At 42.0% G+C, this 26,240-nt stretch overlaps 1 protein-coding gene and 1 pseudogene across 3 annotated transcripts in view; both read left to right on the forward strand.

The window, feature by feature from the left end:
* Nucleotides 1-26,240, forward strand: part of MAP7 (microtubule associated protein 7) — a 188,729-nt gene that overhangs the window by 14,912 nt on the left and 147,577 nt on the right. Inside the window, exon 1 of one of the 3 annotated variants that reach the window (XM_054023723.1) lies at nucleotides 3,828-4,423. The exons of 1 other annotated variant lie outside the window; for it this stretch is intronic. In XM_054023723.1, the coding sequence (XP_053879698.1) occupies nucleotides 4,291-4,423 (133 nt within the window). In that variant the 5' untranslated portion in view covers nucleotides 3,828-4,290. Of the gene's footprint in view, nucleotides 1-3,827; nucleotides 4,424-26,240 lie in introns of those variants that run through there. One more of the 3 variants, XM_054023724.1, reaches the window with a different exon arrangement.
* LOC128835176 (small nucleolar RNA U3) lies at nucleotides 224-297 on the forward strand (annotated as a pseudogene).

Genomic DNA, 26,240 nt, shown 5'->3' on the forward strand with positions numbered 1-26,240 from the left:
TGCAAGGATGGAGCCATAGTTTGTGAACACTTTCAGTGATTCATGTGCTGAGCATGACTGTTTTTTTTAAAACCATAGTCTAGTTGCTATCTTGTATTTACTTAAAACCCAGTTCTGTATAGGAAAGGAGACTGGGTATTTTTTTTTTTTTCCCTCCAGCAAGCACTTTATCTCAATACACGTCTATCATTTTTCTGCAAGAGGCTAACTGCTTGTGTAGTACTAGACTATACTTTCAGGGATCATTTCCATAGTTTGTAACTAGAGAAGTGTAGCCGAAAGTATTTCACTACTTTTGAATGACTAATAATCAAAATATGGATCAATTTTTCAAATATATGCAGTCTGTTTCATTTCTATTTTTAAAGTTGTACCATGTCTTCTTATCTCTCTCACTTTACAATCTCCATTACCTAAAAATGGCTTAAGCAATTGTTTGGAGAAAATATTTATATTGTCTGTTGTTGACTTAGGTCCCTATCCAGCAATCAGTCACACACAAGCTTAACTTGAAGCGTGTGAGTAGTGCCATTGGAATCAGTCAGATTATTCACCTGTGTTAAGCACATGAGTAGCTGATTGCAGGATTGGAGCATTAGATATCCTGGTGCAAGCCAGTGCAAATTTAAAAATCAGATGCATGGAGTGTTATTACACAAACGGCGATTAACACACCGAGTATATAAGTATTTTCATCTCCTAGCATACCATTTAATTATCCTGTATTCTTTGTTTCACTTGCTTCCTATGGGTGTTACACATCTAGCAGTATATGAGGTAGGCAATTACCAGATTCCACAGGCATAGAATTTTTGCAATCAGTAGAAAGTAGGTATGCTAAGTTATCCATAATTTTTCTCATGAAAGAAAGTTACTTTCAGCAAAGAATTGATACAGAAGCCTCCATATACCCAGGCAAGTCTGGGCTAAAATCTACTGGGCTTACTTATTAGGAATTCTCAGTATTACCATTTTAAAGGAGTCCAATCCAAGTTATTAAATGGTCTGTTTTTAAGCAATCGCAGTACTGTATTTTAATTGAGTGTATTTTATAGTGTTATCAGGAAGAAAAAGGGAAAAGAGCACAAAGTTATTTAGTATATTTGATTGTACAGTACACTTTAATTATTAAAATGTTGTAGTTATGTTTGTATAACATAAACAAGTGGTCTCTACTTCTAGCCAGAGAATTTTTTCATTTCTGGATTTATGCATTTAGAGTATTTGCCTGATATTTTAGCTTTTAATTATTATTTGCATTACAGCAGCATGTAGAGACTGCAAGTGAGATTGGGACCCCATTGGGCTAGGCATTCCCAAACATGTAGTGGCAGACAGTTTTTACCACAAAGAGCTTGTCTGTGTAAACAGAAAAGCAAACAAATGCTGGGAGGGGAAACAGAAGTACAGAGAGATGAGGTAGCCTGCACATGGTCACACATCAGGTCAATGGCAGCATGGAAATAGAACCCAGGTCTCTTGATTTCCAGTCCAGTGCTCTCTCCACTAGACCATATTGCTTCCCCAAATAATGATCATTCTCCTTTAATAACTATTTAAGCATATTAAATGCACTTACGTGTGAGTTAAATATGTATGAAAGATGTCCTTCTCAAACCTAAAGCGTGATATCCTTTCTTTTATCCACCGTAGCGGTAACACATGAGAAGTAACAGTGCCAACTTCCCCAACTGTCATCTCTGTGGGCCAGTCTTCCTGACTCGAGAGGACCACCTGTAAGAATGAAATTGTACTTAAGTCTACATGGCCCAATCAATCATTGGTGTATTTGCTGAAACGCCCAACAAATTTTTTTCATTTTTAAATTAATGGTTTAAATAGAACAGGTATTGTAAGTGGCTATTTGATAGTTTGTTTTAAAATATCTGCAAAATGGAACTGTTAAAAGGAGTTTAGTTTTATTAAAATATGTATTTGTAAACATGAAAGGAAGTGAAATGATATTATTAGCCAAACAGTCATATAGTATAAGCACTTTTCATACGCACTTTAAATTCTTCTATTGTTTTGGATACAGAGCCTAGCTACCTGTGAAAATATGAATGGTACACAAGAGGTTAAACACATTCTAATTAATGTGGGTGTGTACCCACAATTGCATAAATCTTTGTTGTAGTATGTAAGCAGGTACCTGGACAGGGTTTCAGCAACTGAAGCTTATTTCCAGTTTCTCTTTTTCCAATACAAAGTAGCAGCCTGAATAAACACTGGAAGGCAAATTGCTGAGGTAGGAACAACTTGTGTCAAAGTGGTTTGTTTGTTAATTCTACGTTTGGCCAACACCTTTCAATACAAAGCACCTTCTACCTTATTATTATACAAATGTCATCAGTCTCTAACTTCCATGTTACACCCAGATAAGCTGGGATATTGCCAAGAGCAAGGACCCCGGTCAGAAGGAAATATGGGGGTCAGGCAAGTGAGATAATAGACCTGGCTCAAAGCCTGTGCTTTCGTGAATACCTTACTGTTTCTCTTAGTACCTTTTTCTCTTTCTCAGATACAGAGCATGAATGCTCTATGATTACATTTCTGAGCTCAGTTAATGCTATGCCTCATCATCCCCCAGTTTTTCCCTGTTAAGTGACATGACTAATGTGTGTGAGAACAGAACTGTCACCTCTTGCTGACCTCCCAAGGCCCTAGCCTCAGGGAGAATGTCAGGCAAGGTATATTATACTGCTATTTCCAGGCAACCAATTTGGATGTGCAGTTTAAAGGTAACTCAAATAACCTTAACTCAGCCCGTTTTTTCACAAAACCTATAGATGAGACACCCTTTCAGCTGCATATCTCATATCATCTGCATTGGCAAGATGAGCTCCCTATTGCTATTGTATTGTCCTCTAACATTTACGCTGCTGTGTATTGCCATCTACATATGGACAGTGGGGGGCGGGAGGGAGAACATTTTAGACCAGGTGTATGAAATTTCTGATTCTGAAATTTAGATGTGAAAAGAACACCTAGCAACTTCTGGGAATACAAATAATTTTTTAGGATTTGGTTGAAGTTTAAAGATTAATAGTATTTGGTGTGGCAACTTTGCTCTTAGCTTGAGGTTGAGAAATGGTAGAAGTGTTAAAGGAGGCTAAGCTTACCTGCAAAATCAGCTGTTCAGGGCTTTGCATATCACAGCGATGATTAGATTCTGTGCAAAAATAGTTTAAAAAAATTAGAAGATTGCAAAAGTGTGAGCAGGTCCTTCATTGTGGATGGTGAATGAGAATCTAGAATCACTATGTTAACTTTGCCATCATGGTGGGGAAAACTTAGCTGGCAGAAGCTTATAATTGATTGTAATTTGGCCTTTCTGCAGAACCAATTTTTGTTCATTAATGATCTCTTTGCTGTAAAACTGACATTGCAATAGGGAATATTCACTGTACATTCAACTTAAGCAGCCTTTTCTTTGCCCACATTGCCTGCACAAGAAAAATGTGTACACTAACTTACATTTTCCAAACATGAATAACTCAACGCTTGCCAGTAATCCTGGGTGTATGTACTCTTATTGCAAAAGGTATGCAATGCTCGTGAAGGTGTTAAGTGAAAAACTCATGTTGTTTGAGTTTTGGTTAGGCTGGGGATTGTAAACTTTAATAAACCGAACAGCTGGCAAAATGCAGGCTCATGCCTGCAGCCTTTTAGGCTTCTCTTCGCTCAATACTCATCTGCTTGTGCAAGCAGAACTCCATCCTCCTACCGCCCTGCGCAGAGCGAAGGAGCAGCCCAGTTGACTAGGTGGTTACAGCTCTTTACACTGTAACCCTTTGCGCTAAGCATGCAGGAGCAAGCATTCCGGCAGGCTGCTTTCTGCAGCTGAGGAGACAACATTCATAGACTTCCTTTGATTAGGATATGTCACTGTTGTCAGGGCAACTGTTAACGGTGGCGTATCGTATTTTTTCCTCCTGTGTTGCGTGCTGAATATTTTAGTGTGCTGTAGCTGGAAGAAGCTTGGGAAAGAGGTGCTGCTGCAGAAAGGAGAAGCTGTGGGCTGGGATCTGATTGAACAGGTTAAAGCAGCGAAGAGAGGCATCCAAACCAATGTGCCTTTAATTAGGGCTTTTCTCGAAGGTGGGTGAAATTGCAGGCCCTCTGCTGCCAAGTGGATGTTGATATTTGTCAGCTCTTTGCATACTGCTTACCGATAGGGGATCTATTACAAGTGCTCAAATGAACAGGCAGGTCTGCAGCTAGCTGCTACACAGGCACTGCAGTTGCTTAAATATATCTATATTGTAATAAGCAAGTGATAGCAGAAACATGCCTGGGGCAGCTACTGCTATCCGACAAGAGAGACTGAAGAAGACAAGTTCAAGGACAAATCCCCCTGGTTTATTCACCATTAACGAAGAAGATGAGCAGCAAAAGAATGGAAATTCCAAAAGACTGAAAGGTATGCCTTAGTGTTCTCTGGAGTACATACTGCGTAGTATACAGTACATTTTGCTAGCTATACTGCATGCAGTCAGGAGTGGTTGTGACCCATCAGTGCAGTTTGTCAATGGATGTTTTCATATTATATTCATTTATGTGTAGCACAATATTAATGATAGATATATTTTTAAATGAGCTGGATTACTGGCCTACCAATTTAATTACAGCTTCTGTTTTGAAATCTTATTTACCAGAAAAATCTGACTTTTAAAAAAGTTATTACTAATCTAATTATCAGATAGAGATTAGGGCCTTATATTATAAAGGTATAAAATGAATTGCAATGTACCTTTTCTATACAGACTCGTAGATTTTATTTTTTAATGTTCATATTCTGATGAGATGAATGTCTTTTAAAAAACAGGTTGTTGTAGGCTTGCAGAATAACGAGTGAGACTATAGCAGCTAATGTGGAAGGCAGCCTTGCCAAAGACACATGAAATTTACTGTACTCTAGTTTTTGTACATGTTATGGAAGGCCTTATGACAGAGTGCAGAAAAAAGTGTATTCGAATACTGTAACTTCTGAGAAGTCTACAACCAAAAACGAGGCCTCTCCCATCAAACTATACTTAGTGAGAAAAAAGTCCTTGGTGCTCTCTTTTTTTTTTTTTTTTTTTTTTTAATAGTGGTTGACTATAATAGAGATCTATCAAGCATTTGTAGCCACCATATCCTGCATCATGTAACATCTTCTGCCAGGATTCCTAAGGTTTAAATTCTGTTGGTGTGGCAGCAATCCTGCATCTTTGAATTGGACTGGAATTTTAAGTTTGCCCTGTCACAATTCTAATTCTCTCTGCCTGCTCAAGGGATTCCCTCAATACGTGAAAATTCCTTTTCCCTTATGCAGGAAGCAAATAAAACAATTAGGTGCCAGGGGTTTGTTTTGCTTTGGTGTTTTTTTTTTTTTCTTGCCAAACAAATATCACTTGATAAATATCAGTCACTGTATCTTGAGGGTATCAGATTTTTCCATTCAGTCACACAATTGAAAAGGAGAGCCTAACAGGCAACTATTTAAATATCGGAGTAGGGTTGGGTTGTTTGGAGCTGGACAGTTATTGTTCTTGAATGAATAGCTAGTTGGCTTATAAAAAGTCCACGTTTTTAACTGTGTTTTATCGTTTGTAATTTTTCTTGAAGATGGTAAAGAATTCACACAGATCTGAGCTTCACAACAATATAGTATATTGCTAGTCAATGCCAGCACAACAACTGTCAGGGCCTTATATATATGTAGTTACTTGCTCTACTGTGTGTATGTTTGAACAAGCCCATATATATTCCAGATAGGAACAGTTTTTTGGTTTTTTTTTCTTCCGTATTCTAAGAAGCCAGTTTAATTTCTTATACCTGTTTGGAGAGTTTCAGAAGCAATAGTACACAAGGCTCTGTAGTAACAGCTTCCGTGTTTGGTTTGTTTGAATAGCACTTTCTAGTTTTTCAAGATACAGGTTCTTGTCTTCTCCTTGTTTGTGTAGAGGGATGTTTGGTAAGTGTGCCCTTATTCCAAAGTATTTCTATAAGATCTCATTCCATACCTTTTTTGTCAGGATTGATTGCCATTTTTATCTCATTTTCCCCTTCTCTTGCTTTCTCATTCTCCTTCTCCCTCCCTGTCCTTCATTATTTCTCTCAGAAACAGTGGGGTGTAAAAGGGCCCCATTCATATCTGTGGCTGCTTGTATCAGCCAGCAGAGGGGGGCAGAAGGATGTTGCAACTGGCAAGTTCCCACTCCCCCAACTTGCTGAAGTAAAAATCCTATCAGTCTATATCTAAAGTGGGTCTGTTATATTCCAGTTCTGAGTACAGTAAAATGTAAATTAACAAGGGTTTTTTTTGGGGGGGGGGGAGGGCATAAACAAACAAGCGCATGCGGTCCTGCTCCAGTAGTATAAGATTTATTTTGGCAGCTTACCTGTGAATTTGTTCAGATGCAGTGGGTACATGGTGCATGATATATGAGAGATTGTTAAAAATATTTTGGAAGAGTAGCTCTTTCTAATTGTTTCTCTGAAGACATAAAATAGCCTTTACTGTTTCTAAAGTAGTTTACAACTCTGTGCATGTGGGAAGGGAAGGAGTTGGTGGCTGAATCCTTGGTTATATGAAATACAGGCATCCAAGTTTGTGTTCTCCTTTACCTACCTGGTACCAAGCAAGGCCATATCAAAACTCACTAAAGCAGAAACAAAAGGCGCTTGATCAGTCCAGATGTGACTTCCTTTGGTTTTCAGTTACCCATTCATTTTGTCACCATTCTTTTAGTGCAGCTTAATCCCAGTTCTCTCCCTTTTTCATCAGCTATGTGCCCAGCATGCTTGTGCAGCTGCTGAGATGCTTTTCAAGTGCGTAGTAGGTCAATGTCTCCTTCTTAATAGGAGATGGGCAAAATAATCTAATAGGTTTTTTCCACTTCTATAATCAGTGATGGAGATCTCTTGTATAGCACTTCCCAACCCAGAAGGTCACTCATGGATAGGGTGACCAGGTGTCCGGTTTTCGACTGGAACACCTGATCGAAAAGGGACCCTGGCAGCTCCAGTCAGCACGGGCCGTTAAAAGTCCAATCAGTGGTGCTTCCCGGCTAAGGCAGGCTAGTCTCTACCTGCACTGCACCCCAAAAGCGGCCAGCAGGTCTGGCTCCTAAGCGAGGGGGCTCTGGGCGCTGCCCCTGCCCCGAGCACCCACTCTTCTGGGGGGTGGTGCCTATAGTTGAGAGCAGCGCACAGAGCCGCCTGGGAGCCGGACCTGCTGCTGGCCATTTCCGGGGCCACAGTGCCAGGACAGGCAGGAAGCCTGCTTTAGCACCCCCGCTGCACCACTGACCAGGAGCTGCCGGAGGTAAGCCCACGTCCCAATCCCCTGCCCCAGCCCTGAGCCCACCCCCACAAACCCAGAGCCCCCTTCTGCACCCCAAACCTCTCATCCCTAGCCCCATCCCAGAGCCTGCACCCCTGCATCCCAGCCGTCTTCCCCAGCCCAGAGCCCCCACACACACCCTGAACCCCTCATACCTGGCCCTACTCCAGAGCCTATACCCCCCAGTCCAGAGCCCTCACCCCCTCCCGCATCCCAGCCCCCTACCCCAGCAGTGAAAGTGAGTGAGGGAGGGGGAGAGCAAGCCACAGAGGGAGGGGGACTGTAGTAACTGCTGGGGCGGGGCTAGGGTGTTTGGTTTTGTGCAATTAGAAAGTTGGCAACCCTACTCGTGGCCCTGGATTTTTTAGGAAGCAATGCATTTAAAAACTCAGCAGGGTAAATAAGGGTTTTGTAATATCATTATATATTTTAAAATACTTTTGTGTACCGTTTAAGACTCCTCAGTAATATTTAGATTTGTTTAGAATATGATGTCATATGGTAATTGTTACAACCATCTTGGAAAGAATAAATGTTCAATAGAGAATATGAAACAGCTTTTCTCTGTGAGGGTTTCATTGGGTTGACTTCAAAGGTAACTTTCACTGGTGTCCTTGAGTGTCCTTACTTATTGTAATTTGAGAAGAGATCTGATAGACCCTGAGTTTGCTCTTTCAATGCAAAGTCACATTGAAACAGTTTAGCATGCAATTTTTAATATCTAAGGTATGTTGGAAACGTGCAAAGGTCCATCCAGTCCGATGTTTCTGCTCTTATATTTTGTTTAATCTGAATCCATTTTTTAATTTTACCCTTTAATGCCCTCCTCCTCCTCTAGAGATAAACGTAGGAATCTCTCTTTTAAGAGAAAGAGAAGGTGGCAGTGATTGACTGCTGGTTTACTTGTGTTAGCTACTACTTTTCTGTGCCCTTCTCACACTGTCAGCTAGATAATTGCTGGTTAGAAGGATGAGAAAAGTGGGTTCTGTCCTCTGGTCCCTCACTGAGAATTTCCTGTGAATTGCATGTGCTATGTTCTGTGTTTCTGAAGACTGCAGTGACCTTGGCTGGATTATCTTCTGCAGTTTCTTGCCAGTCAAGATTTTTTCCCCTTTCTTTAGTCTATTTGTTATTGATGTTCTTAATGACTAGTTAATGATCCAGCTACTATAAGTTGGAAGCCCTGAATGTTGTGTTTTCACAGGAGAGTCTCATGTCAGGAAGTAGGACTATCACCCCAGAACCATTCAGACACAGCTTTTCCTTCTTTCTTTTTTCTTTTGTTCCGGTGGACTTTGACTGTTTCCTTTGTCTGAAGTTTTCTGTATTTGTGCCCAGGCCATTAGTTAAACAAAGCTAGTTCTAGTAAAATATAAAAACAAAACCTAAGTGAACTCAAATGCATGTCTAACAGGGGGAAGTACTTTTTATTTTAAACTTTGGATTTTCAGTTTGACCTAAAATGTATACAAAAGCAATATAAGAATTAAAGGTGAACTGAATATATAACCATCTTGTTTTTAAAGAGATGTTTGTACTTAAACAATATCTGAACAAAGAGTTTTGAACGCTCTCTTTTGTTGTAGTGGCCCTGGTATCCAGGTTCTGTGAAACTAATCACAATTTTGTATTCGCTAGGAGTTTCCCAGGTGATAAATCTTAGGCACTATTTGCTTTAAAGTTTAAGTCTGAACTTGAATTGGTGTCAGCTTCCTACTGGGGTCAGCACATATCTAAAGAGAATCTTAAACCGGAACCATTGTTTCTTCTTTCTGCTAAGTATGGAACAGTTGTGTTTTCATTCTGCTAAGTAGCCTTAGAAAATGGTGAACTATTAAGCAAGGTTTCAGAGTAGCAGCCGTGTTAGTCTGTATCCTCAAAAAGAACAGGAGTACTTGTGGCACCTTAGAGACTAACAATGCTCTAATAAATTTGTTAGTCTCTAAGGTGCCACAAGTACTGTTCTTATTAAGCAAGGTGACTCCTGTATGCCCCCTGAAGCATCCCTTTTGATGTTGATTTTAACTTAGTGCTTAAATTCCCAAATTGCCTAGCCATTCCTTTGGATAGAATGCAAGCCCTGAAAGGGTTTTATGTTACAACAACAGTTGTGTTAAATACTATTTCTGAAATAAAGTTTTGCTGGAAGATCTGATTGTCATAATGTCTGGATTCACTTTAGAATGAAGTGACCAGAATTGTGCAAATTTTTTATTATTTGTTTTACTTCTGAAACATTTAAGTGAGCTCAGCTGTAGGTTATGATGTCCTGAAAATGCATCCTTTCAGCTAGAGTTCAGAGATGGTTGCTTAATCCAGGAATCAATACCTCTAATAAATGTGTATTGTGTGGCATTTGTATCAGGCACACAATGTATACGTACTTACGGTGACGTATAGAGTACTGACAGTGCATGCCCAGCTCCCACAGGTATAAGTAGCAGTTTAGATGGGGAGGCTCTGCTTAGAGGAGTTGAGTAGACACACACCTGAACCCTGTATACCCTACACAGCTCTCTGTGCCCCAAGTGATGCCTCCCATGCCTACACTGCTATTTTAAGCAGTGTAGCATCCTACTGGCAGAGCCTTCCACTGCAGGGTATAGCTATACATACCCTACACAGCACCACAAATGTAGACCAGGCCTGAGATTGTCAGCTCTTTGGGGTGTGAACTATCCTTTTGTTCTGTGCTTGTACAGCACCTTGCATCATGGGGTCCTGCTCCAGGACTGGGACTCCTGGGCACTACCCCAATACAAATAATAATACACCTTTTTTTTAAGTTTGGTGAATTGCCTGTTTCATTTGCTTATTAATGGTCAAGGAAAAGGAAAGCTACTGATAGCATACTGGAGGCTCACTGGACAAATAAACTCCTTTCGAAAGAATTTACAGTTTTGAAGGGCTTATAGAAGTCTATCTAACCAAGTTGTTTTGTACTGATTATCAATAAGCTTTCCAGCAGTGCTGCTTAGGCTCCAGCTGTATCTGCAAAGAAACCAGATAAAATGGGCACATAACTATTCATTTATAGTGTTATAATTCCCCTAAACCACCAAGCATGTGCATGTCTTGTAGGGTTGCCAACTTTCTAATTGCAGAAAACTGAACACCCTGCCCTGCCCCCTGCCCTGCCCCTTCGCCACTCACTCCATCCCCCCTTCCTCCGTCGCTTGCTCTCCCCAACACTCGCTCATTTTCACCAGGCTGGGGCAGGGGGTTGGGATTGGGGGTGGGCTACAGGGTGAGGCTGGAGATGAGGGGTTCGGAGTGCAGGAGGAGGCTCACGGTGGGTAGAGGTGCAGGATGCAGGCTCTGGGCGGCGCTTACCTCAGCCAGCTCCCAGAATTGGCTGGCATGTACCTTCAGCTCCTAGGTGGAGGTGCTGGGGCCTCTGTGCGCGGCTTCTGGCCGCAGGTGCAGCTCCCATTAGCCACAGTTCCCGGCCAGTGGAAGCTGCAGAGCCAGTGCTCAGGGTGGTGCCTGTGCTGCAGGTGGGGGCAATGCATGGAGCACCTGTGGCTGCCTTTGTGCCTAGGAGCCCGAGGGACATGCCGGCTGCTTCTGGGAGCCACATGGAGCCGGCCGCTGTGGCCAGCCGGACTTTTAATGGCCCAGTCAGCTGTGCTGACCGGAGCCACCAGGGTCCATTTTTGACTGGGCCTTCTGGCTGAAAACCGGACACCTGGCAACCCTACATGTATAACAAATATGTCTGGAAAGCCACACACACACCCTTGTTCACCTGGTCATATTCCCTCTACATATCTGACCAGCCTTTTCATGACTTCAATTTAATAAACTATTTGAACAAAAAAGCAGTGTCAGAACTAATAACACCTTTTGAGTGCTGTAGCTGGTATGATGTTGCCTTTTGAAACTGGTAATGTTGGAACCACCTACAAAGTTACATCCATATGTCTGGCACATGTATCCATGCCAGAAACATATGTCAATGTGTTTGTGCCTTAAACTGGAATAAGTAATCATCCAGACATCTACCCTATAGTTTCGAAATGCTTATGGTAAATGAATGAAAACACATCTCCATTAAACTAACAATGAAATCCTCCTTCACCTGCTTGATGATTTAAAACTATTAAGGGAGGGTACCTTTTAATATGCTGAGTGAGTAGAGCTGCTCATTCCAAGGCCAGCTAAATGTGCTTTAGGTCTCTGAACAATAACACTGAGTGTCTCAGTTGTCTTGAAAACAAAACAAAAAAAGGGTCATTTTTTCCCTTTGGTGCATGACAGCGATGTCTCTGATGATCACAGAAAGATTTTTGCATCTGGTGCCTAGATGATAATGTTGCTATGTAATGTTTGTGTTTCAACTGCAGGCTTTATTTTATTCATCCAGAGGTCAGATAGATTTCTTTTAATAATACAACTGCTTATACTTTTAGTCTAATTTTTCTGGAAGTGTTAGGGAAAGGGAGGAATCTCTTGTTAAATTTTGACAGTGTTCTAACATTTAATTTCATTGGGTATTTGTTCCTGTGTGTGTTTTGGGGGGTGGGGAGGGCAGTTTGAAAGAGAAGGGAGTTTAATGCCCTTGAAAGCTGCCAAACTGATTGTCCTAGAAAGAGAAATCTAAGATCCACAGAAGAGATATAGCATGGGGTCTGGGAATGTGAGCTTATTCCTCACTGCTGAGTCAATGTGCTTCACCTGAATATGTGGTGACAGTTCAGACGTCATGCTGACTGAGACCTTGAATGTTACGGCAACTTCTAACAGTGGTGCTGTATGCAGTGGTGATTTTTGGAATATGATCTAAGGCCACTGGTCTGAGACTTGGAACTCATTTCAAACAGGCCATCAAACTACTGTCAAATGTTAAGACACTTGGCTGGTTTGCCAAAGGTTATAACATATTGCATGGCACTCGCACGTTTGGTAGCCCTGCCACCCCTACTTCCATAGATTCATATATCCTAAGGCCAAAAGGGACCATTGTGATAATCATCTCTGACTTCCTGTATAACACAGGCCATAGAACTTCCCCAAAATAATTCCTGTTTGAATTAGAATTTATCTTTTAGAAAAACATCCAATCTTCGTTTTAAAATTGCCACTGATGGTTATGGTGGCTTTTTTGTGCTTTATTTCCAATTTCTCTAGCTTCAACTTCCAGGCATTGGATCGTGTTATACCTTTCTCTGCTAGACTGAAGAACCCATTATTAAATATCGTTCCCCATGTAGATCCTTACAGACTGTAATCAAGTCACGCTTTAACCTTCTTTTTGTTAAACTCAATAGATTGAGCTTCTTGAGGCTATCACTATAAAGCATGTTTCCTAATCCTTTAATTGTTCTTTTGGCTCCTCTCTGAATAGGGTGACCAAATCACCCAGGTCAAATATCGGGGGGTGGGGGAGAAGGCGGGGGCGTGGCCGGGGGGCAAAAAAAAAAAGGTGGCAGAGAAAAAAACAAACAAAAAAAACCCTCCTCCACAAGTGCTGGATGCAGGCCCCGGAGACACAGGGGTAGCGGGGTACCGTGAGTGAGAGTCCGGCCTGGCCTCGAGTGCAGGCAGGACTCAGTCGGGCTGTTCTTCCCCCCGGGCAGCGGGACTCGAGAGCAGCTCCCGCTGCAGCTCCCACTGCCGCGGGGGGAGGAAGCGGCCGATGGCCAAGATTGGCGGCTGCGGCTCTGGCGCCCGGGCCCGAACCCCCCGAACCTGGGCCTGCTGTGGCGACCCAACGCGCACGCTGCGCACGCTGCGCCCAGCCCCTGGCCAGTCGCATCTGGGCTGCTGCCCAGCTGGTGCAATCCTGCGGCGGCCCCGGAGTGGGGGCAGCAGGCCCCAGCCTCCCCGTCCTGCTCGGGTCCCGCAGGGGAACGAACGGGGCTGGGCTGCCGATGCCTCCGCCCCGGGCCGCCGCGGGATTGCACCAGCTGGGCAGCAGCCCAGACATGACTGGCCAGGGGCTGGGTGCAGCGTGCGTGCTGCTGGGTCCCCGCAACAGACCTGGGTTCGGGGGCGCCAGAGCCGCAGCCGCCAAGCTTGGCCATCGGCCGCTTCCTCCCCCCGCGGCAGTGGGAGCTGCAGCAGCAGCTGCTCCCGAGTCCCGCTGCCCAGGGGGGGAGAACAGCCACTGCCTGGCCCCGCGGGCCACCCCCTACTCTCCCTACCGCCCGACTGAGTCCTGCCTGCACTCGGGGCCAGGCCGGACTCTCACTCACCCCGGCCCCGCACTTCCCCTGCATCTCCCGGGCCTCCCTCCAGTGCTTGTGGAGGGAGGAGGAATGGTGAACCTGGGGAAGAGGCGGGGATTCAGGGAGGGAGCCAATGGGGGAACGAGGGGGCGGAGTCGGGGCGGGGGTGGCACGAGCACTTCCAGGCGCCGGAGCATTTGCTTGTTTGTCCAGGGGCAAACAAGCAAATATCGGGACAGTCCCGATAAAATCGGGACATCTGGTCACCCCATCTCTGAAACCTCTGAAACCAATTTATAAGCATCCTTCTGGAACTGTGGACACCAGAACTGGATGCAGTATTCCTTCAGCAGTTGCACCAGTGCCAAATACAGAGGTAAAATTATCTCTCTACTCCTACTCAAGATTCCCAGGTTTATGCATCCAAGGATTGCATTAGCCCTTTTGGTCACAGCGTCTCACTGGGAGGTCATGTTCAACTTGCACACATACAAAATGGGAAATGACTGCCTCGGAAGGAGTAGTGCGGAAAGGGATCTGGGGGTCAGAGTGGATCACAAGCTAAATGAGTCAACAGTGTAACACTGTTGCAAAAATAGCAAACATCATTCTGGGATGTATTAGCAGGAGTATCCTAAGCAAGACATGAGAAGTAATTCTTCCGCTCTACTCCGCGCTGATTATGCCTCAACTGGAGTATTGTGTCCAGTTCTGGGCACCACATTTCAGGAAATATGTGGACAAATTGGAGAAAGTCCAGAGAAGAGCAACAAAAATGATTAAAGGTCTAGAAAACATGACCTCTGAGGGAAGATTGAAAAAAAGTGTTTGTTTAGTTTGGAGAAGAGAAGACTGAGGGGGGACATGATAACCATTTTCAAGTACATAAAAGGTTGTTACAAGGAAGAGGGATAAAAATTGTTCTTCTTAACCTTTGAGGATAGGACAAGAAGCAATGGGCTTAAATTGCAGCCAGAGCGGTTTCGTTTGGACAGTAGGAAGTTCTTCCTAACTATCAGAGTGGTTAAGCACTGGAATAAATTGCCTGGGGAAGTTGTGGAATCTCCATCATTGGGGTTTTTTTAAGAACAGGTTGGACAAACACCTGTCAGGGATGGTCTAGATCAGGGGTCCCCAATGTGGTGCCCGCGGGCGCCGCAGTGCCCGCCGGGGCGTCTAAGTGCACCCACGTACTGGCCGGCGGACGAGCATCCGCCGAAATGTCACCGAATTTCGGCGGCATTTTGGCGGCGACGCCTCTGGATGACGCCACTTGGCGGCATTTCAGAGGATGCTCGTCCGCCGCCATGGTCCTCCGTGAAAAAGGTTGGGAACCACTGGTCTATATAATACTTAGTCCTGCCGTGAGTGCAGGGGACTGGACTAGATGACCTCTCGGGGTCCCTTCCAGTTCTATGATTCTGTGATTATCCACTATGACCCCAAAGTCTTTTTCAGTCACTGCTTCCCAGAATAGAAACCCCCATCATGTAAGTATGGACTATCGGGGGGAGGGATAGCTCAGTGGTTTGAGCATTGGCCTGCTAAACCCAGGGTTGTGAGTTCAATCCTTGAGGGGGCCACTTGGGGATCTGGGGCAAAATCAGTACTTGGTCCTGCTAGTGAAGGCAGGGGGCTGGACTCGATGACCTTTCAAGGTCCCTTCCAGTTCTAGGAGATAGGATATCTCCATTAATTTCTAATTTCTATTTCTATATTTTTTGTTCCGAGGGGTATAAATTTACTTACTTAAGACATACTGTTTGCTTGTGCTCAGCTTACCAAATGATTCAGATTGCTCTGTTATCAGTGACTTATCCTCCTCATTATTTACCACACCTCTATTCTTTGTGTCATCTGCAAACATAAAATCATCAATGATAAAGTTTTCTTCCAGGCCATTGATAAAAATGTGTAATAGAATAGGGCTAAGAACCAGTCCCTGCAAGATAAGTAATACACCCACTCGATGATTCCCCATTTACAATTAGATTTTAATACCTGTCAGTCAGTTTTTAGTCTGTTTATTCAGACAAAGGGGAAAATGAGGGGAAGAGACAAACTCAGATAATTACCCACAGAATACCCTTTGGCCTATGGGAAAGGTGCATTGAGCTGGGATCCAGGAGACCAAGATTTCTGGGCTCTCATCTTCTACTGTGTGCTGTTATATCTGTGCAATCCACCATCTTTGTTACTGTCCAAGGACTTGTATCCCTACCCGAGGAAGCCAAAAATGTCCATTGTTTTATTAGTAAATATTTAAAACAAAAATCCAAGAATTATTAAAGAGATATGGGTCCTAAAACTTTCAGACATAAACAACCTCCAGCTATTTTGGGGTAGGAGGAAGCTTGCTCTTGAAAAAAGCTATTTCAAAACTGCCTACACTGCAGAGTTTCTTCCTCTGAAGCAGCTGGTGCTGGCCACTACATGAAAGAGGGTACTGGAAACTACTGGTCTGATCCAATATGGCAACTCCTAAGTTACCTTATTTGTAAAATAAAAACAAAGAGGTTGCACATGGTCACTTCAGGTATAGCTGGGCATATAACACAGTTCTTTAGTACAATGGACCATGTCAAATCCATTCAGCCATACTGACTGACTTTCAGAGTGAATGCACTAAATCTGGGTACTTAGCTATCCTGTCTGTAATCACTGATCCGTCCACTATATCACTTTGCTCACAAGTAGGAAGAGAATCCAAGGGCACCTGGTAACCAGCGTAGTGCTATCTAATGAATAATTGTGGGACCCGCTGTCAAAGTGTGTCTTGTGTCCTCTATCTAGAGGCTGCTTCATATAGATTCTAACAGCCTGCTGCTGTTACATGTTAGGCCTGGTCTGCACTTAAAACTTCTTATACTGGCATCGCAATATTGGTCAGGTGTGTGGGGAAAAAAACCACATCATACAATACAGCTATGTCGACAAAACCCCCACTATAGATATAATTATGCCAGGAGAAATGCTTTTGTCGGCGTGTCTAACATGTTTGGGGAGATTGTGCTCCTGCACTGGTAGAAAACCTCCTTCTGTTGGCATATGCTGAATCTACACTAGGGGAGTATGTTGGCATAGGCTCTCTAATATAGACAAAGCCTTAGTTTTTTAGCTCAAGTGGAAGAGTTCTGTGCTGTTGATCTGAAAGCTCTGGGTTCAAACTCTTCTGATCACCCACATGTGGAAAAATAGTATGTGATCATGTGTGTCGTAAAGTAAGGGGGCAGAATTGAAGTTGGACAGGTAACTTTCTTTTGGCATTTTCTAACATTCGAGTGCTTTACTTTACAACACTGATGTTCTTTTAACTTTGTTTTAAGGTTGTTGTTTTTTTTTATAATGTAATACATATGTATCTGTAAGACCCCTCCCCCTTAAGTTAGCATGAGGATTTGGAATAATTGTAATTACTGAAATGATTTTATATTGCAAAGCATTACATATAGAAGTGACTTTGGATGTTTTAATATTAGTTTTATTGTTGTATTTTTATCTTTTGTATCTTGGTTAATGGGAGCTGTCCCTTTAAGAACAGAGTAGGACAAGTGTGCTTGTAGAAGATGGAGAACAGAAGATGGGAGATCTTGCCTAAGAAAGGATGACCCTGTCTATGTAAATTTCAAAAAGGTGTGAACTTGATTTAATAAATTTCACTTCCAAGAAAGCAAGTGTTTTTCTTGGAAGGTGTGATATCAGTACTTATTGCAGGATTGAATGCCTCAGAGCAGGGGTAGGCAACCTATGGCACGCGTGCCAAAGGCGGCACGTGAGCTGATTTTCAGTGGCACTCAACACTACCTGGGTCCTGGCCACTGGTCCAGGGGGGCTCTGCATTTTAATTTAATTTTAAATGAAGCTTCTTAAAAGAGACCTTCTAAAAACGTTAAAATGTATTACTGGCACGTGAAACCTTAAATTAGAGTGAATAAACGAAGACTTGGCACACCACTTCTGAAAGGCTGCTGACCCCTGCCTCAGAATGTTGCTGGTGATCTAGAGAGTCTGCTCTGTGAATCGCTTTTGTAATCTTTCATTGTTTTAAATTATTTTCTTTAGAAATTCTAAATTAGGAAATTAATACTGTAGAAAAAGCATTTATACTATAGAAATGGCTTCCAAGTGATTTTAAGATCTTACTGCACTATTTTCTTATGTCTCTTGTTTGAGATCTGTCTTTCAAAGTATAAATCAGCTGAGTGGTGGGTATTGTAGTCTAGATACCAAACTGTCTTCACTTTCAGAGAAGCTGATGTTTTTGCTAAAATGATCAGCAGTGAAATAGCTAACAATATTGACACTTAAATTCACTGCAGTTGGTTCCAGAGTCAACACCCCATTGAGATAAATAGGGGTAGTTTGAGTCTCTTAGAGCTTGTCTGCACTACAATACAACCATGTCAGAGAGCCAAGTTATAACACAGCTCTGCTTTGTGGTGTAGACAGGACCTTAACTGTGTTCCATAGCTAGGCAAAGTTTTACCAAATAGGAGTATATTGTAACTGGGTCCCCTGACATGGTTATATTTGAAGTGTTGTCAGGGCCTCAAAACTATTGTTCCTGTTTGCAGACTCACTCAGGAAGCACTGCATCACTTTACATTCAGGCTATCTTCACAACTGGAAGATTGCAAACTTAAAAAAAAAAAAATTCTCTAGAACCTGATGGGATTATCTAAGGAGTGCCGCTCTGCACTCAGTTTTACCTCTGATTGAGAGAAGATAATTATGGGGCCCTATTCTTCATATAAGCCAGGAGGATCCATGCAATAAAGCCATTCTTCATTCCACTTTAACACACCTATACGTACACTGCTTACTCAGCTATCCACAAAGTCCCTTTTGTACCTTTTTATTTTTAAATATGATCTCCACCTCACATTTTAGTATAACTTGTTTTTCTGGTATTTATGAATTAAGAGTTCTAAGTAAAAGGAACTCAGGAATGGTTATTCATGACATTTACACACACCTCCCAGGGAGAAGAACAGGAGTACTTGTGGCACCTTAGAGACTAACAAATTTATTAGAGCATAAGCTTTCGTGGACTACAGCCCACTTCTTCGGATGCATATAGAATGGAACATATAATGAGGAGATATATATACACACATACAGAGAGCATAAACAGGTGGGAGTTGTCTTACCAACTCTGAGAGGCCAATTAATTAAGAGAAAAAAAACTTTTGAAGTGATAATCAAGCTAGCTGAGTACAGACAGTTTGATAAGAAGTGTGAGAGTACTTACAAGGGGAGATAGAGTCAACGTTTGTAATGGCTCAGCCATTCCCAGTCCTTATTCAAACCGGAGTTGATTGTGTCTAGTTTGCATATCAATTCTAGCTCTGCAGTCTCTCTTTGGAGTCTGTTTTTGAAGTTTTTCTGTTGTAATATAGCCACCCGCAGGTCTGTCACTGAATGACCAGACAGGTTAAAGTGTTCTCCCACTGGTTTTTGAGTATTTTGATTCCTGATGTCAGATTTGTGTCCATTAATTCTTTTGCGTAGAGACTGTCCGGTTTGGCCAATGTACATGGCAGAGGGGCATTGCTGGCACATGATGGCATATATCACATTGGTAGATGTGCAGGTGAACGAGCCCCTGATGGTATGGCTGATGTGATTAGGTCCTATGATGATGTCACTTGAATAGATATGTGGACAGAGTTGGCATCGGGGTTTGTTACAAGGATAGGTTCCTGGGTTAGTGGTTTTGTTCAGTGATGTGTGGTTGCTGGTGAGTATTTGCTTTAGGTTGGGGGGTTGTCTGTAAGCGAGGACAGGTCTGTCTCCCAAGATCTGTGAGAGTAAAGGATCATCTTTCAGGATAGGTTGTAGATCTCTGATGATGCGCTGGAGAGGTTTTAGTTGGGGGCTGAAGGTGACAGCTAGTGGTGTTCTGTTATTTTCTTTGTTGGGCCTGTCTTGTAGGAGGTGACTTCTGGGTACTCGTCTGGCTCTGTCAATCTGTTTTTTCACTTCAGCAGGTGGGTATTGTAGTTTTAAGAATGCTTGATAGAGATCTTGTAGGTGCTTGTCTCTGTTTGAGGGATTGGAGCAAATGCAGTTATATCTTAGAGCTTGGCTGTAGACAATGGATCGTGTGGTGTGTCCTGGATGGAAGCTGGAGGCATGTAGGTAAGTGTAGCGGTCAGTAGGTTTCCGGTATAGGGTGGTATTGATGTGACCATCGCTTATTAGCACAGTAGTGTCCAGGAAATGGACCGCTTGTGTGGATTGATCTAGGCTGAGGTTGATGGTGGGATGGAAATTATTGAAATCATGGTGAAATTCCTCAAGGGCTTCTTTTCCATGGGTCCAGATGATGAAGATGTCATCAATGTAGCGCAAGTAGAGTAGGGGCGTTAGGGGACGAGAGCTAAGGAAGCGTTGTTCTAAGTCAGCCATAAAAATGTTGGCATATTGTGGGGCCATGCGGGTACCCATAGCAGTGCCGCTGACTTGAAGGTATATATTGTCCCCAAATGTGAAATAGTTGTGGGTGAGGACAAAATCACAAAGTTCAGCCACCAGGTTAGCTGTGACATTATCAGGGATACTGTTCCTGATAGCTTGTAGTCCATCTTTGTGTGGAATATTGGTGTAGAGGGCTTCTACGTCCATAGTGGCCAGGATGGTGTTTTCTGGAAGATCACCGATGGATTGTAGTTTCCTCAGGAAGTCAGTGGTGTCTCGAAGATAGCTGGGAGTGCTGGTAGCGTAGGGTCTTAGGACAGAGTCTACATAACCAGACAAGCCTGATGTTAGGGTGCCAATGCCTGAGATGATGGGGCGTCCAGGATATCCAGGAGAATACCTGCAATTTTGAATAATAACTCTTTAATAATTCTTTAGTTCAGGGCAATACAAACTTTCCCCAACTGAAGACCCCAGTAGCAGTTTGCCAGGAGAATGAGTGCCATACCTATTTTTCATAAAACGGAGCAGATTGCAGCTACCCATTCAGTATGAAGGTATATCCCCCAATCTGCTAAAGTTGCAAGCATGCAATAATCTACTATCATCCAAGCAGCCTTCCACTTGAATGGAGTTGGAGAACCACATGCTGGGAACTGCAGTGTCTGTATATGAAAGATGAGAGATACCATGGGCTGTGTTTTCACTGCTCTTTTACTAATTAAAGGTCAGAAATAAAATTAAAGGTTTCTAAAACTTGAGTGCCCACATTTCATCACTCAGGGTATGTTTACACCACAGCAGGGGGCACAGGATGTGATTACAGCATGTGTAGACTGCTGTGGCAATGTAGACTTTAGCACAGGTTGTATAAACCCACCTGGGACCTGGAGTATGTACTTGGGCGGCTAGCTCTCCCATGCTGAAGGCTGTGCTCCTGTGCGCTTCCCACTGTTGGTACCTGAGCTAGCTAGATTAAAGCTATTTTAGGTATATCTACACTTGTTACAGTTACACCCCTGATTGCAGTATAAATATACCCTCAGAGGGCAGATAATTAATCATTCAAAGAACAGGCATTTTTAGCAGTTCTTCAATGGAGATTCTAATTAAACTGCAGTTCATAAGTCCTTGCTCTCTTTACCATGTGATCTCATCAATTTAAAGGTTTGGTTATGACAGCAATTGAACATCTGAATGAGTTATTAATACAGATTTAAGAAGCAATCCAGTGCACAGTAGGTGTAAATTAATCAATCTCTTAATTAAAATCCATGCAAAATTTTATAAAGTAGCATGCAGGAAATTTGTATTTTCTTTATGCAGTATTTGTTTTGAAGAAGAGGCACATGAATGATTATAGCTTTACAGCTACTTGTAAACAGCCGACTCATGATTTGGTTGGACTAAGCCAGGGTTCATGTGACTGTGCCCCATATATACAAAGTTCATTACAGGCTGGCCAGATCATCAAACGCTCTGATTCAGAAGACAGAAATTATTGCAGCTAGTTAGGGAGTCCAGGCCACATCAGCAGAATGCTACACTGTCATGTCAGTGCTGGCATAGACCTGTAGCTGTCTCGATTTATGCACATCTTTGGTATAATTACTCAGTTATTTCAGGCCGTAATAATGCCATCTGCTGCTGCAATGGAATGACAATTCGATAAGATTTTCTCTCTAAAATAAAAATCTAGCCAGGAAACCTCTTAAAAAAAACTTAAGGGTAAATCTTTGGTTCCTCCCTTTTATTCTGCGCCAACAAATTTCTTCCAGTAATATCTGTGCTGTTAAAGCTTCCTTATACATTGAACAGCATGAACCTCCATTGTATAGCTGTGATAAATGAGTTGAAAACTGTTGGGTCAGTTATTGTCTTCATGGGAGTGGTAAACCGAAATACTGAATTTGTTTCAAATTTTAGCGCTACCCTTTCTCGCTCTCTTTTGTTCTGCCTCACCGTTGGGGGAAACTGACATCTGCAAAATAGCCACTATTCAGTTTTTGTAAGTAAAAGTTAATTAAAAGAAACGCTGCCACAGCTCAAGTGCTAATGAACACACAGCTAGGCTGCAGGGAAAGCAGCAGTTTTCCTTTGGACGGCATAATGGATTTGAGTTCAAGCATGGGACTTTATGGGAAACTGTTACTTCCCCTCTGCGTCTGCCCCGGCTTTATCTTCTATTAAGATTATTAAGGAAAATCGACAACCACAGGGGTGAGAACTGAATTTAAAGATGGTTAAATAATAATTATAGTGAATGGCAGTTGTTCAAAGTGGAAAACAGTTAATTGGCAGGGCATTTTTGGGCATGTGTATTTGAGGCCAGTGCTATTAAACAGGCTTACATGCCTCTTGAAGGTGGAAGTGGAATTTGATGAAGTCTGTTGATATTTCTAAACTATCTGTAAGTGGAAAAATACAAAGCATAGAAGATTATGAGAAACCCCTAGCTGGACTTCAACATTTTCAGAGACTGGGAGGTACAATGCAGATTAAATTCATACTGAGATGAGGGCAGGTAATTGGCAACAACAACAACAAAAATCTCGTCTAGGCTGCCTGGGCTCTGAGCTTTGTGGGTGTGGATAGTATGATGAAATAAAGATTAGCATTAAACCTAATTAACATTTTAAAAAAAATACCACCAGCAGAAAAATTTTCCATTGTCTGTTGAGGGAGGGAGCAGAACAACAGAAGTTTGTGGAAGTGTATACGATTTTTGAGTGCTGATTAATGTTTCAGCCTGTTTGCTAGGAATGTGATTGCCAATGCAGTACCAATAGTTCAAACCATTGCATCTAATTAACTGAGGTCTAAATTTTCCCATCTTCTCCCCATTTTGAACACTCACAACATCTTCAAGCGTGTTGAGCATGCTTGCAGGGTGAATTTTGTATTGCCAAGTTTCAGAAGTGTCTTTCCGTTTAAATATAACTCCCCTGAAAAAGCAGGGTTTATTGTGGAATGGTTGGCAGAACTTTATTTGCGCTGATGTAATTCAGCATAGAAAGCTACTGTCTTTTGCTTCTGAATTCTGCTTCAGGAAGCTTGCCAGAGAGTTTTTGGAAATGCAGGTTTATCCAGTTACCTGTCGTTGACGTGCGGAAAAGCAATGCACGTTATGCATAGCTCCATAAACACATACTGGGTCCATTTGCCTCTCTTTTACAAGTGTATTACATCATTGTTTGCTGTTTGATTTATACAGTGATAAAAGTTCCGCCACTGAAATCAGGACAGTGTATGTTATGATATAATTCATTATTCAAATTGTACCTAAACAGCATAATACCAAGATGGATTTAAGTATAAATTACTAATTTTTACAACAGTTGTGCACAGACCACTTCTGCATATACTGATTACATAACTCTCTAATACACTATTTGTGAATCTTATCTAAATCTGAATTGTGAGGAAGATGTGTGTGTGTGTGTTTGTAGTGTATAAATATCTATTTTTATAACATTCAGTTCTGTAAACACAGAATATCTGTTTACACATGGGGAAACCCTGCCCAGTTGGACACTCTGATATGCACCTTTAACTTCCTAGACTATTTGTGGAGAGATTGAAATAGACATCTCTTACCTTGCATACAAATTAGAACTGAACTTGACACTTGTGTTAAAGTGATGTTGGATGCTGAGGATGCCATTGCAGCAAAACAGTAAAGAGGCTGCTGGAAAACAAATCATGTGACTTTCTTGTGTCTTACTTTTCCTCTGGAGGTGTAACTCCCACTAGTTTGTTGAAAAATGTTAAATATAGAATATATTCATACTACCTCTTTAAGTATACAGGACACCCTAGGTAGTGCGATTTTTAACTTTTTGCTCATTCACTTTCTTCTTTTAGCAAAATACATTATGTATTTTCCTTGCTTTGTCTCTTCTTTTGCTGGAGGGAGTGGAAGGAAGAGTAAAGTTTGAAGAAATGCTTCTCCATTCCTCTAGCTACATTATCATTGTGCGTTTAGCTGCCGGCAGAATTGCATAATAAAAAAAGGACAGCAATATCCAGCTGCAGAGTGCTATATTGTCAGTGAATCCGTGCTGCAAACCTACAGTCTAATACTACACCATCGTGTCTTTTCAGTAGGAACTTATATTCCCCACACTATTGTGTCTTTTCTAAAATCATTCCTCAATATATTATTTACTTTCTGGAGCAGGGTTATCTTTCACCCTCTTATTCTACAGTTTAAGTAACAAACAAAAGGGCCAGCAACCATCTATATTATGAAAGTTTTCCTCTTCCTCCTCATTCCTATGAGATACAGTGAAACTGAGGACCAAGACTCCTAGGCAAATTCAAGTCTCACACGGCCAGTGTAACTGAGGTTTTCAAAGTATCCAAGGTTTCTTGGACAAATATAGTCTGACTTTTTTCCTGGTCCCTTGGGTGCTCACTGAAGATGAGTATTTCACTATGTATCTGCTTTTTACTATCCCTGTCCTTGCAGATTTTCTTAGTTCAGTGTACCTGTGCAATGATAGTGGCTCATGAAAGGTATTAAGATTCTTGAACAAGCTGACCATTTTCCTCCTCTTTCCTGATAAGGAGGCCAACATCTTCATGATGTTGTATTCAGTATCTTCATAAATTATTTGGATAATGGCAGAAAATACACCTATAAAGTTTGCAGATGATACCAAGCTGGGAGGTGTCACAAGTACTTTGCAGGACAGGATTAAATTCAAAATGATCTTGACAAACAGAAAAAATGGTCTGAAATAAATAGGATGCAGTTCAGTGAGGACAAATGCAAAGTACTCCATTTAGGAAGGAACAATCAGCTGCACACATACAAAATGGGAAATGACTTCCTAGGAAGGAGAACTGCAGAAAAAGATCTGCAGGTTACAGTGGATCACAAACTAAATGTGAGTCACCAATGTAATACTGTTGCAAGAAAAGCGAACATCATTCTGGGATGTATTAGCAGGAATGTTGTAAGCAAGACACAAGAAGCAATTATTCCGCTCTACTCAAAACTGATAAAACCTCAATTGGAATATTGTGTCCAGTTCTGGGCACCACACATCAGGAAAGATGTGAACAAATTGGAGAAAGTCCAGAGGAGAGCAACAAAAATTATTAAAGGTCTAAAAAACATGACCTATAAGGGAAGATTTGAAAAACTGGGTTGGATTAGTCTGGAGAAGAGAAGGCTGAGAAGGGGACATGATAGCAGTCTTCAAGTACATAAAGGCTGTTATTAAGGGGAGAGTGATTTATTGTTCCCCTCATCACTGAACAGGACAAGAGTAATGGGCTTAAATTGCAGCAAGGGCTATGTTAGATAAAACTTCCTAACTATCAGGGTAGTTGAACACTGGAACAAATTGCCTAGGGAGGTTGTGGAATCTCCGTCATTGGAGTTTAAGAACATGTTACACAAACACCTGTCAGAGAGAGTCTAGATTATACTTAGTTCTGCCTCAATTTGGGGGATTGGACAAGAGGATCTATCAAGGTCCGTTCCAGTAGAACATTTCTATGATACTTCTAGTTCCTGTTGACTTAAGGACAGGAAGTTCTATATTGGCTTATGAATGCAGGCCCCAGCTATGGTTTCACTAAGGTGCATGTAACCTCCACAAAAAACAATCCTATCATGGCCTTACTGCACATAGTTCAGAGGAGATAGAGGCATCTGATTTCTTTATTCCTAACTGCCACCAGTTCCCATCAGTGGTGATTGACAACATATATTTAGATATTTAAAAATTATTATTGCTATTTCAGGGTCTCTGGCATTGGAAGACAATATCATCTAAGATTTTGAAAAGAATATGCTAACCCTAAAATTTAATTCAAGGATAACTACATTTAATGCCAGTAGAAAGTTCTCAGACAGTTTGTTTCAAAGTCAACGAAACTGTTATGAATAAAACAATTTAACTAGACTGAGTGTACCCACTGATTTCAGTGGGTTTACACTGGAGATTAATTTGGCCTAGCTTGTCTGAATAAACAATTAAATTAGCACCTACATGAAAAAGCCAGTAATCAAATGATTCTTGTTCCTTGGATGCACGACACTAAAGCCTACTACAAACACAGCTGAATCTAGATCACTGCTTTTTCTTCATTATACCATTTTTCTGCATTCAATGTATTAATAATAATAATTAATAATTAATGGAGATATCCCATCTCCTAGAACTGGAAGGGACCTTGAAAGGTCATCGAGTCTAGCCCCCTGCCTTCACTAGCAGGACCAAGTACTGATTTTGCCCCAGATCCCCAAGTGGCCCCCTCAAGGATTGAACTCACAACTGGGTTTAGCAGGCCAATGCTCAAACCAC

Source organism: Malaclemys terrapin, chromosome 3, assembly GCF_027887155.1.
Source record: "Malaclemys terrapin pileata isolate rMalTer1 chromosome 3, rMalTer1.hap1, whole genome shotgun sequence".
In the NCBI taxonomy this organism is placed as follows: domain Eukaryota; kingdom Metazoa; phylum Chordata; order Testudines; family Emydidae; genus Malaclemys; species Malaclemys terrapin.